General features: G+C 37.0%; 1 protein-coding gene across 1 annotated transcript; it reads left to right on the top strand.

The window, feature by feature from the left end:
- The first annotated feature begins 355 nt into the window (after positions 1–355).
- LOC135212015 (serine/arginine-rich splicing factor 1-like) lies at positions 356–9,727 on the top strand. The gene is made up of 2 exons (XM_064245306.1): positions 356–482; positions 9,498–9,727. The coding sequence occupies exons 1-2, from the start codon at positions 356–358 to the stop codon at positions 9,725–9,727; spliced, it is 357 nt and encodes a 118-aa protein (XP_064101376.1).
- The last annotated feature ends 4,543 nt before the right edge of the window (positions 9,728–14,270 follow it).

Raw genomic sequence — 14,270 nt, 5'->3', positions numbered from 1 at the left:
TAAAAAGATGGGAAGAGGAGGAGAAGGAAGCGGAAAGAGAATGGTTGGAGGGAACAGATAGTTAAATGGTAAAAGAAAAGAAGAAGAAGAAGAAGAAGAAGAAGAAAAAGAGAGAGAGAGAGAGAGAGAGAGAGAGAGAGAGAGAGAGAAGAGAGAGGAGAAGAATAAGTGTGTAAGAAGGAAGGAAGAAGGAAGGAGAGGAGAGAGAGAGAGACGAGATAGAGAGATAGAGGGAGAAGAAGAAGAGAGAAGGAGGAGAGAGAGAGAGAGAGAGAGAGAGAGAGAGAGAGAGAGAGAGAGAGATGAAAAAACGGTGGAAGAGTATAAGGAAATAGGTGTGGAGAACCTGTAGTAAATGGAACAAGTTGAGGAAACAGCTGGAAGAATGGATAGTGGAAGCAGAGACAAAAGTGTAGAAGTAGAGGGAGATAGGTTTGAAGAAGCATATGACACAAAGGGGGACCAGGGTGCAGATAGAAAAGGTACAAGAAATATGAAGATAGAGGGAAGGCCATGAAAAGCACCAGAATAACTTCTTTAATTTCAAGTTCCGTTTTTCGTCTCATATGAATACCAAAATCATGAGAGATGGGGTGTGTAACATAAATATTCACATACGGGGAGAGAGAGAGAGAGAGAGAGAGAGAGAGAGAGAGAGAGAGAGAGAGAGAGAGAGAGAGAGAGAGAGAGAGAGAGAGAGAGAGGGGCTGAACTTGTATCTTTTTTGTCCCAAACTTCTTATTATCTACTAGAAAAACGAGAGACGGAAAGACAGAAGTGATGCAAATACCAACTATACAGAGAGAGAGAGAGAGAGAGAGAGAGAGAGAGAGAGAGAGAGAGAGAGAGAGAGAGAAAGAAAAAGAAACATATTTCCACCTTCACTCCAGATTCTCAATCGTCTCATTAATACAATTCGCTTTGATGAAGCGATACAATTCCCGGCTGGAATGCATCAGTCCTCTAATAATGGATCCATTAACAACTGATAAAAAAGCCCCGCTATCAGTTATGGCCGTCTCTCGTCTCTCTCCCGATTTTTCTTTTATTGTTTCTATTGTCTCCTTTATCCGTCTTTTATTCTATTTATTCGCGACCAAAGGATATGGCACCAGAATGATCAGTTCTATGTCAAATGATGAATTATAAGTGAAGAAATGGAGAAGAAGAAAAACAAAGAAACACAACAAACTTTATATCTTGTATTACGAAACACAGTGAGAAAGATGAGAGCATTATTTACGGAGTCGTTTTGTAAAATTATTAACGTGGGTATTGGCGAATTTGTTATTCCGTAACCTCTATAATTACGTTATGCAAATATGAGCCTTCATGAGAGAGCGAGAGAGAGAGACATGCTCTTCTCAGAAACAGGGACTGAACACACACGCACACACACACACACACACACACACACAGAATGTTCTTCTCAGATACAGGGAATGAACCAGAGAGAGAGAGAGAGAGAGAGAGAGAGAGAGAGAGAGAGAGAGAGACATGATGTTCTTCTCAGATACAGGGATTGAACCGGGAGAGAGAGAAAGAGAGAGAGAGAGAGCGAGTCAACAGACATGCTCTTCTCAGAAACAGGGACTGAACAGAGAGAGAGAGAGAGAGAGAGAGAGAGAGAGAGTTAACAGACATGCTCTTCTCAAATACAGGGACAGAACAGAGAGAGAGAGAGAGAATGTTCTTCTCAGATACAGGGACTGAACCTGCGAGGGAGAAGAGAGAGTTCATTTTTCAGATACAGGAACTGAACCGAGAGAGAGAGAGAGAGAGAGAGAAGAGAGAGAGAGAGAGAGAGAGAGAGAGCCCTCCCACGCGAGCATAAATGTTGGGTACCTGTTTTTATTATACCCGGAAAGAATCTGCGACCATTTGACCGGAGGAGGATTCTCCAGTGACACCGATAAAAGAAAAGAAAAAAAATCCTTTCAGGTCCTGACTCCAACATCAAAGGCCTTAAACATTATTTTCCTTCACTTACTTATTTTTTATTTACTGTCTCTAAAAGCCTTCTAATTACTTTTACTGCATCTCCTTTCTTCAGGTTCTCTTTGGTTTCTTTGATGTGCCAAGATTCCAAATCCAATTTCCGTACGAGAGAGAGAGAGAGAGAGAGAGAGAGAGAGAGAGAGAGGAGAGAGAGAGGGGGGGAGGGGGGGATAGGATTGTGTTCTCAGTAACCTGTTGCCTCAAAAAAATATTATGGCTCATTTATAAAAATAATATAGAGTGTCTAGAAAACGAAAACTTAAGAATTAATTCAACAGGAAATAACAAAATCAAAGTAAAACATCAAAATAGCACGTTAACGTAAAAAAGAAAAAAAAAGAGACTAACTGTACTAAATAGTAGTCAAGAAGAAAATAAACAATAAACAAACGAATAACGAAGGAACAAAGTTAATTAAGTCGGCGCCTTTGTTGTTCCGGATTTGTATGGCCGGTACGCGTACAGAACGGGAAATCCGAATCCCTCTAATTCGATAAATTCAAGAGGAAGACTGGATCAGCGGGCGAGAGCCTATCTCTGCATTTAGCTTGACACACACGAACCCTCTGTATTACCGGCTGTGAATACAAACACGAACCTGACATCCACTTAAAACCAGATGACGTTTAATATATCCCCCCCCCCGCCCCCACCTTGTTTGTGTATGTGTGACGGTCACAATGGAGAAACTAAACCGGTCACTCACGTTCGCTCAACAATGTGTTTGAAACCTGTGATGGCTTCCGAGTGCTTACAGACCCAAGAGCGCCTAAGTTTCAAGTTCTTTCAGTGCACATTATTTCTATGGTATTCATGAATTCACCTTTAACAACAGTAGCATAATAGAAAAGCTGTGTGTGTGTGTGTGTAGGTGTGCGCGCACGCACGCACGCACGCACGCACACCAAAAATTGAAAATCCTGATGATTCTCAGCACGTCTTCTGTGATGAAGCTGCTAATCCACCTCTACACACACACATACACACACACACATAATTGTGTGTGTGTGTGCAAATGAAGATATTTTTCTACTACACGTGATTAGATGCAACAACTGAACCATAATATTAACATTTTATTCTAATCTCACGCCTGCTTCAATCAACCCAGTGATTCCAGTCAAAGCATTACATGGTTAGTTAAATCATGCTGCCATTTTTATAATATGTTCGTTCCTATCAAATTTCAATACATACATGCTTATTATTTCTCTCATAAATTCCCAAACACGCACACACACACAATATATATATATATATATATATATATATATATATATATAAATAATGATATATATGATACACAAATGTGTATATAAACTTCCATATATAGTATATACCCATATATATATATATATATATATATATATAGATATATATATATGTATATTGTATATTATATATTATATATATATATATATAATATATATAAATACAGATGTGTATATAAAACGTTCCGTATATGCGTGTATATATATAAGTATATAATATATATATTATATATCTATATATTATATTATATATACATATATATATATATACATATATATATAAAATGAAAAAAAAACGCCCATGGATATAATGAAGACTAAGAAAACCCTAAGTATTTTTAAACTATTTTCGAACAACAACAAAAAACTATTTGAAATTTTAAGTGAAATCTACACTGAAATACACATGAGAAGGAAGGGGTTGCACGAATACTGTATATTCAAATTATTTCATACGCTTATCATAGAACTCAATGTTGGTAAATATGTCAACTAACAAAATAATGTTTATACAAGCTACATCAATACTATTAACAGCAATAACAAGAAAAAATAAGAGGAAAGATGAGCGGTATAAGAAAATGTATGTGATTAAAGAACACAAAGTGACTTTTGTTTGTCTCTAATACTTGTTGTTTCTCAGCTTTCAGACAACAAATAACGTGACGTCAACAAAAGACAGATCGCCCGATCAATTATTTGTTTCTTATCCATTTGTAACGAAACCTTTATATTTCACTATCTTTGTCTTACTAACACTTCTCTCTCTACGGAAGGAACTATTTTTATTTCATTTAACGGAACCAACTTTCTTGTAAGATACACCATTCCTATAAATAATAATAAATATCCCAATCTCAGTCTCTGTACTGCTCGTGACAGATACTAACGAAAGTGTGAAAAGCCAAGCATCTTTCATTTCTTTCAAGAATGTTAATGACGTAGAGTAACGAGAAAAAAAAAGATGAATAAACGGAACGACAGAATTCCATTATTTGTTTAAAGAAACGCGCAAAAACATCCCGTCCCAAATAACCAATCCAATGAAAGGGTAAAGAAAAAAAAAATGAAAAAAAAAAAAAGTATTCCATTCGACCAAATATTTCATGCTAACATAGGCGGTCTCCTTGGGGAGCTGTCATGAGCTGCAAACCCTTTACCGAACGAAATTTCTTTTTCCTTATTAGTCCTTCGCCGACAAAGTTGGGGAGGCTGTAGCGTTCAGTGTTCGTCGGTCAGTTCATCATCGCGTCTGTCATTTTTCCCTTGTAGTCAGAACTTTCCCTAAACTTTTTGAAAGGAGATCGTCCTTCTGTTCCATCTTCATCCGCTAGTGTGGAATCATTAGTTAATTAAGGACGGTGCCAAAGTATGAAATTATTGGTCCAAAGTCCGCAGAGCCAGTGGACACAATATTAACCTCGACCATGATTGAATTATATTAGAGAAAGAAGGCAAGCATACTCCACTAACGACGCCTATTCACAATACAGAGCGCTAGTGACCTTGTGACCTTAACCGTGACCTTATTACAAATAACTGCATAAACGGGGGGATCGAGCCTCGCAAACATCAGGAGAATATTGACACACAGAGTTATTATACAGGAACAATAATGATGTCTTCGCTAACATCGTCGGCTGGAATGCTTCGTAGAGATTTTGCTCGGGGGAGACAAGGGGGGGGGGGGGGGCAGGGGGGGGGGGGGGGGGGTAGGGGTCGGTAGAGGAACTCTGTATTGCTTTATCAATGCCTTCAGTGCGCCCTGGTTTCCTTGCTTTCAATTATTTGTTTTTCTTGCTTCATCCCAAGTGAGAGGGGTGTTGTAATCATGCCTTCAATATTAAGAAAGTCAATCAATTAATCATTCAAACGATTATCTTAGTGTAAGTGTCAACGCAAACACACATTATACATACAAAATATATAATATATATATATATATATATATATATATATGAATATATATATATAATATATAGTATATATATATATATATATACATATATATATGTGTGTGTGTGTGTGTGTGTGTGTTATACCGGTCATGGCGATAGCCTTAACGGGGGTCGATTTCCAAAAGATGAAGAGATTTAGCAATGCTCTGTTAATAGAAAGGTGCTCTTGCTACCTTTTATTAGAGGGTTAACGTTACCGGGTAATTAATCAGCAGTGGTTGGTCACAGCCAAGTGAAAGAGTAGCATGAGACTGAGACTGGAAACTATTTCCTTGAATAATAATAATAATAATAAAATAATAATAATAATAATAATAATAATAATAATAATGATAATAATAATACCTATTTTTTAATGGTTTCCACAGCCAAGGTTTATGTCAAGATTTTCTGATGTATACATGGGTTTGTTTTTCATAAAACAGCTTTTTCAAAGCATGAACTATGGTATTTCAACGCTTTTACTGCATGTTTTTCCCAACTAAAACGCCAATCTTGAAAAATATGTAAAGAAATTTTGGATTGTACGAACCAACGATCCAAAAGCAAAGCACAAAGAAAAACTTTTCATATACAAGTAAAGATATTCTTAAAAAATAAAAAAATAACAAGAAAAAAAACAAACACAGGAATAATTCCATCTAAAAATAAAAAAAAATACTTGAAAACTGCCAAGTTTCAAAACAAACTTCTCAAGTTTGATTTGCATCATAAGATAATTGTGTTAGAAAAAGAACACGAATGAAGCGTGATTAATTCAGTATACACATGACCTCTTTCCAAACACATTAACTTCGCAACGAACATAAAAATTGATACTTGAAATGAATTCTAATGACACAAAGAATAACGCCTATTTGTAGTCAACTTTCTGCTTAAAAACTGCCTCCAAACATAAAGATTAAAATGAGAAAATTGCAATGTGGAAGTAAATGGCAGTAAAAAGAAAGTACCACTGTCCCCGAAGCTCCGAATTTAAGTAAAAGAGTATTCTTTTTTTTTCAATTAGCATTTTTTTCCACCAGGACTTCTGAAGTCACAGAGGACTAACATTTAATCGTAGTCAACCTTGACTGAAAAATAATGAAAAAGGAGGAAAAGCAGTTCGGAAAAGAGAACATAAATCTGTTGGCAGAGGAAAAATACCAATGGACCGGACGCTTGAAATCAGAGAAAGGATTTTTCTCTAAATTACCATTTTCCCATCAAATCATCATAATGCCTGGGGAAAATTAACGTTCAATCGTGACCAACACTAACGGCAAATAAATAAATGAAAGTTTTAAAAGAGTGAAGCGCAGTTAGGTAAAGGATATAAATCTACCATGTGGAGGGAAGGGAGAAAAACACCAGTGGACATGAAGCTCCAATACGGAGTTTTTTTTTTTTTTTTTTTACCAGGTCAGTGTGGAAAACAATCCCCAATTAAAACGCCATCTAATAGGGATCAGTCAACAGAGAACTGGCAAATCACAGGTGATTTATGCGACCGAACGTGCGTACGTACGTACAAACACAAACTGCACGGACTCAACCAACCCCCTCCCCTCTCTCCCCCCCACCCATCATGCGACACGGAAAATAAATAAATCTAACCGAACTCTACCCAATACTCGAATTCAAGCGAGACCCCGAGAATAATGCGGCGCATAATATCACCATGAAATCGTTTGAGCCAAATCGCTTTTTAAAAACCAGCTGATTTGCATTGCGCAAACAATAAATGAAATGTTTACGAATAAAATCATTTGCCAAATGAATCACGTTAACAGTACAATGGCATATAAATGGACATGCAGACTTTGCTATGAATCCCAATCCAACCGTATTTAACAGCCATGGGGTAAACGCAAATTGTTGCGTGAGCGCACGCACACAAAAACCTTTATATAATTATATATATATATATATATATATATATAATATATATATATATATATATATTATAATACACGAATAAATATCACATCACCTTGATTCATATAAATTATTCGAGCTACACACGTCCTTTAATATCTAATTCGCTCTACCTCGGAATCGATATATTTTCATATATGTAAACCGAGAAGAATTTTTTTAGTTGTTTGTGTGTGTGAGTGTGTGTGTGTGTGTGTTTTCAGTGACCTTCCACAATTATATTCATAAGCAAAAATTGTATTTTTGAAACGCTATGTGAGGAACAACGTGTAATCGATCGCAAGATCCAAATTTTATTTTTATTTTTTTTTAATTTTTAATATTTTGATTTGTGCCGCTTCAAAATACTGCTTCTTAATGATAAACAGACTACAGTAAGTACTCGTAGATCTTTATTGATTATTCCCGGTCACAATTAGCGGTGCACCATGTCAATCACACACACACATATATATATTATATATATGTGTGTATGCATGAATTATCTCTTAAAACGAATGAGACATAAATAAATAGCCCCGTTCGAACAGAAACGTAGTAGATAAGATAGACATCCAAATATGAAGGCGATCGGATTCCCAATTTACGCTGATGTTTGCCCAGTTGTCCGAAGAGGGATTTCCCATTAGCTGAAAGCTGCCAAAGAGCAGCTGAAGATGTCGTCCTTTTTGCACCGCTTTTTTTTTTTTCCTCCTCCTTTCGTGGGGACAAGCACTCCGCTTCCTTCAATAGCTTCGGCAGTTACGACAAGAACTGGAAAAGACAGCTAAAACCAGATCTCTTGAGACAGCGCTTGTATCCATCTGCCAGCTGAAGTTTCTGGAGGTTGGCGAAGGGAGGGAGAGGTGAAAGGTTTGGGGGGGGGGGGGGGGGGGGGGAGTTGAGTATGGGAGGGTTCATAAACTCCAAACGTCTAACTTTTATAACTGCTTTATCACTGAAAGCTTCCAATAAAAATCATGAACGATTTTCACTTGAGGATCTGAAATGGGTTAACTTTTGATTTTGTGGTATGAAGGAGCTACCAATTTGACGACGATAACGTTTTGAAAATGGCCATGGAAAAATGGTTCAGACATGAATTCTTTCCTCTTATCTTTTTTTTTTTTTTTTTTTTACTTCCGTTAACTATAGCAGAGTAGAGACATCAGAACGAGAGACAAGAAAGCCTACCAATCTATCATCATACTACGGCCGATATACTTTTATTCACCAAATGCAAAAAACTTTTTGTAAATGGGTATTAAAAAGTTATTTCCATTACTTTGATTAACGCCAATACTAAACGTAGCGTTAACCAAATAGTATTTAACGAGTATTTAGCTAAAAGGGTACTTTTGAGAGATAGACAAAATGCTAAAAATGGTTTGTTTGTTTTTTTGTCACTCATGTAAAACCTCCACGACAAATTTTGAAGGTCAAGTAATGAATGCTTCCAAAATCAATCGTTCCCTTCACAGACTACCAAAACTTATTTATACTCACACGAAAAAATTCAAATATAAGTACATAATAGTGTAAACTAAAAACGCCAGAATTCTGAGACGAAATTCAAAATAGAGATCTTTAGAAATAAGCGAAGGGAAAAAGAGAAATTCCATGGATGAAATGAAAGATTCTGATTCCCACGAGCCTAAGCAACATGTGAATAACACTGAGATGAATAAGCAATACCCGAGAGGAGTGCTGATTTTGAAGTAAAAACAATATGTGCAAAGTAAAACATAGCCTAACATCCGCCCTTAATGCTTCCTATGTTTTCCTTGTTCATAAGACTTTCTTCAATTTCCCCTTCATTTAAAAAAATAAATAAATAAACAAAGGAAGAACGTTCTTTATTTACACTTTCCCGTTCTCCTTGCGCTAAGCTTCACTGCCTGCCACCTTTCAATTTCCTCTCTTGCGACATGCGTTTCGTCCTTTTCTTAATCCTTCTCCTAATACGGATTCTATTTCTAATTTCGAGAAATTTCCATTTCCTCCACTCTGAACCTTTGAGTTTTATTCTGCAGAGAATAACCTCTCTCTCTCTCTCTCTCTCTCTCTCTCTCTCTCTTTAAGTGAGCGACCTGCGCTACTACTATAACACTTCACGAAGCTGAATTATTTAGTCAAAAGACCAACCGCTTGCATAAAATAAATACACTTTCTCTCCCTTCAATGTTAATCATAAGGCAAGGTTACTCCTCTGTACAATCATCACCTGATAAATCCAATCTCTCTCTCTCTCTCTCTCTCTCTCTCTCTCTCTCTCTCTCTTCTCTCTCTCTGTGTGTGTGTAGTGGCTCAACGCGGTGTCTGGGCAGCGTCATGAAGGGGCCCAAATGCCTCTCCTGCCTCCCCTAACAAGCAGACAATGAGAGGTCGTCTGCCATCCTCCTCCTCGATCGTTATCAGATCTCCGGTCTTGACCTCCAGGGTGACTCTCGAGAAAGAAGACGAAAGGGAAGAACTGGAAGAATAAATACAGGAGGAGGAGGAGGAGGAGGAGAAGGAGGAGGAGGAGGAGGAGGAGGAGGAGGAGGAGGAGGAAGGAAGGAGGAGGAGGAGGAGGAGGAGGAGGAGGAGGAGGAGGATGAATAAGGCAGTACTAGGAAAACAAAACAATCCGGATAAAGCTAATAAAAAAACTAAAGGAATAAAGAAAAATTTTTTTTTTATTGGATATATACACGCTTTACGTCTGATCTTGAAATACAGTTTTAGACTCATTTCATGATTTCTTAAACATACATTTGAGCGTGCGTGCACACACACACATACGAGATAGTTATACAAACAAATAATGATAATAACCAAACGGTCTTACTCTTGTGATGACAGCAAAAAATAATCGCCACTCGTCGTGATATGCATAAAGTTAAATAGAATTTTTAAAACAGTGATCCGTTCTTCTTAAAATAATTATTTTACAATTTCTAGTGCCTTAATAATAATAATAATAATAATAATAATAATAATAAACAGAATCACATTAAGCTCTTCTTTAGTTTCATAATCACTATACCAATCTCGAGAGACTAATGAAACATTTATCAGCTGCATTAAAATATAAACCTCATTTTCAGAGAAGTTGATAAGCATTCATTATGAACCCGAGGAAGAGTGGAAGCCTAAATAAACACAGAAAAAGATGGCAGAGAGAGAGAGAGAGAGAGAGAGAGTAGATTTCTAGACACTGACGTGGCAAAAATGTTAATTGTTGCTTATCACTCCGCACAACAAATAAAACTTAAACGTCGCAAAAATAAAATGAAAATAAAAAAAGTTAAAAATAAATAATGAAGATAAGAGTTTTACAAGACTTCATAATAATCAATGTTTACTTTCTGTGTGTAAATAACCATAACTGCCAGAGCATGCAAGCGCAAAGATATACACACGTACATACACCTATACGAACATCCGCCCACCTACATGAAGGTACACACAACGTACCCTCATCAAGCAAACTTCAGTCTGGTCTACACACCTGTAACTCATCCGTGGTACAATCCGTGGTACAATCATGCAGTCTTATGCATAAATGATACGCATGCGTGCGTTAATCTCGTCCGATGCCCCATTTTCGGGATAGACCAGTTGTCCCCATGGGTACGTGCCTTGTGTGTGCGTGTGAGCGCGCGCAAGCGCAAGCGCAGTGCAGAAAGGGCAGAGGAGCCCGCTTTCAAAGAGCAGTCCGGCACTAAAGTTCGTCGTACCACTTGACACTCGACCGTCATCGACAACAGAAAACGGGAGTAGATGAACGAGGAGGAAAGTGCTGGGAAGCTCATTATCCACATAATGCTAATAGTATTTATTATCACTCTAAATATTATCATTAACATCATCACTATTACTGTGTGGCAGAGGCCAGAAGGAAAAGAAACCACGAAATATTTCACACTGAATTCATAAATCTTTAACATGTACAAAACCCTTAGATAAAAATCTTGGAGATGCGATTCATCAAGCATCTAAATACAGCGGTGTTTTCTAAGCATCACATTACAAATAACTGCATCTGTTAAGGAACAACACGATGAAGAGAATTAATGCTAATGGATTTTAAAAGATAATTAGTGACTAAGGGTATAGTCCCTGAACTCTTGTTCAAAGTTAGGAAAAACATGGAATGAAGAAATTGTAAAGAGGTAAATGTTATTGAAGAAAATGCTACATTCTACTCTCAAATATTGCTATTGCATTTTGTACTGTTTATACTGTATCTGCATTCTACATTTGCGTATGGTCGTGAGCTGAAGCTGAAGTGGTATAGATCATTATTACTACTGTAGACATAAATGAAAAAAATTGGTAGTTTGCAAGTAATAAACTTTATAATTAGACTTGTCATCGCCCATCCACACACACACACACTCATACATTATATATATATATATATATATATATAATATATATATATATATATATATATATGAAAAACTTGATCACGAAATATACAAGACGTTTTATATATATATATATATATATATATATATATATATATATATATATATATATATATGACTGGTAAAAATGTTGTTACAACAGAATTCCATCTAATAAAAAGTAACCCATAAAAAACACTATATTTTGGTGTTTTTATGGGCTCCTTTTATTAGATATATATATATATATATATATATATATATATATATATATATATATATATATATATATATATATATACATACGCATTCTGAGTTACTGAAATGCTTGCAAGAGCATCAGCGCATTCGCGTCTTTTTCGGGTGAGGAAACGGACCCAAGAAAGCACCTGTCGGTCGAGAGACGAAAGCTGGGGGCCAATTTACGGGTCAGACTTGAATAGGTTCGCCAGATAAAACCCTCAGAATCGGTGATTAGGTTTAATTAACCAGCCAGGTTTAAAAGATTAAAGACTACGTAATTCACCAAACCATGGCGAATGAAACCCAGCTAATTTGCATATCATCATTCTACCATGATAATTAGCAATCAGATTACAGCATTCACCGTAAAAACAAAGCCGAATTCGTAATCCTCGCCGATGCAGACATACACACGTACGCACGCACGCACGCATACTCGGCAATTTGGGCAACAATCCTGCAACGGACCAAAAAAAGTCCTCATTATCATCACGATATCATTTCCCGATTGGTGACGAGAGGCAAGAATATCGGTGATATTGAGAGTACAGACTGGAATTAATTCAATTATGATACTTCAATCAAGCCACCAAATTAACTGAAACGCTGGTTTATCGTAAATATATTGGGACGACAAATATGGCGACGGGATCCAGCTTCGAACAACATAAATATTTATAAACTTGGTCATTTACTCGCGTCGAATTTTACATACAAGCATTACCGTGATTGTTTACACAAACAATGCTGTGGTTTTAAATAAATGCCTCAGTCATTTCTGTTCAAACATATAGCCATTAATTGATAACGACAGATATTCAGTTTCAGTAGGGCATGAGACCCTGTCACTAGGGTAACCACTCCAAAACATATGTGAGAGAGAGAGTTCGACTATAACAACGGATGATATTACAGGACAACACTGGGTAAACATTTTGTCCCATAAAAAATTAATATTCTATGAACTATGGAGCAGAAAGACCTCTCTTAGCAAACTTTTTAAATGCCTAACAGGAAAAGATAAAGATGATGAAGAAAGGACTCAGAAGTTGGTAAAAATAAAAAATAAAAAGAACAGAGCACCGAACCCAAACGAGACATTCTCTTATCCACAACTCATAATTCATCCTCTGTAAAACGACCTCAAGTCATAACTAACTTGCTACTATCCTAAGTCAAAATCCATCAACATCAACCTAACCTCGCGTTATGAATAGTTTGAAGCTGACCTGAAGTCATGATCCATCACCATGAAGCTTCGGTGGAGTCACCGTCTTTTACTTCAAGCTGACCTTGAGTCACGGAAAGCTTGTAAGTCATGACTTACCACAGGACGACCATTAAGCCTCGACCATTGTGAAGCTGACCTCTAGTCATGGTCCATTCTACGTTTGCCTCCAGGTTACTGCAAAACTCGAGGTAGAGTCGTCACCTTGAAATTGACCTTAATTCTTTCCAATCGAGCTTGAGTGAAAAATAAAGCGATGAAAAATGAGCAACAAAGAAACAACAAGTGAAGACGAGACTACAAAAGTCTGTACCGACAAAAGTAAGGAAACGTGCCTTCTCGGCCATTGTATTCCCCTGATGCGAGTGTCAGGCTTGTCATCAATATCCTATTGCCAAGAATGAAAAAATTAATTCCTGCTATTGTTAGTTTTAAAAACCGAGACGCACTGCATAGCCACAAGCAAAGTTACGCCCAGCTATAAGAAAAAATATTCTCGTAATTATTTACTCCAAAAATATTTTTAAAAAATAATAATAACCGGTTTTATAGCTTCACGATTTCTGCCTCATAGTTTCTAGGGATGAGGTTGCTAGCTGCACACCCTTTTTTTAAATTTCTCGAATGGTTGGGAGCAAGCCGGGATCACTAACACAGAGCTCGCACTCTCTCTGTCTGTCTGTCTCCATGCATTTATTTATATATGCATGCATGCATAAATACATGTACACACACACACACACACACACACATATATACATATATTTGTGTGTGTGCACGCGCGTGTCTGCGTATACAACGCAATTATCTCTATAAAAGTCTACTAAACAGTAAACATAGCGTAATCTATCAAATCATTCTAAACTTAGAGGGACCTATGGACACGATACTTTCATTGGCAAGAATCGATAACCAGTTTCTCAAAGAAATAACGAAAACTATTACCATAAACAGTAGTAATCATTTCATTCTATTTTCCTTTAGCGCAAACATTCCTCTCCACCTTTTCCGGCTCTCTAAAACCCAAACGAATGAGGCTGCTGCTCTCAGTAAGTATACTAGAGCTGAAGGCAGTTGGTGGCTAATTATTACTTAATATAATATAATATACATAGTATACCTCCCGATTCTGCAATGCATTTCCAGTGCCATTATCTCAGGCACTTCTAAGTGCTTAACGTAATGCAGGTGCGGAAATGGAACGAAATTAGAGAGTGAAGAAAGTGGTGTTGTGGGGCTATGGGAAATATGGCTAACATGCAAATGAACAGGAACCAACTCA

The sequence above is a fragment of the Macrobrachium nipponense genome, chromosome 19 (genome assembly GCF_015104395.2).
Source record: "Macrobrachium nipponense isolate FS-2020 chromosome 19, ASM1510439v2, whole genome shotgun sequence".
In the NCBI taxonomy this organism is placed as follows: domain Eukaryota; kingdom Metazoa; phylum Arthropoda; class Malacostraca; order Decapoda; family Palaemonidae; genus Macrobrachium; species Macrobrachium nipponense.
This window is presented reverse-complemented; position numbering and strand designations above follow the sequence as displayed.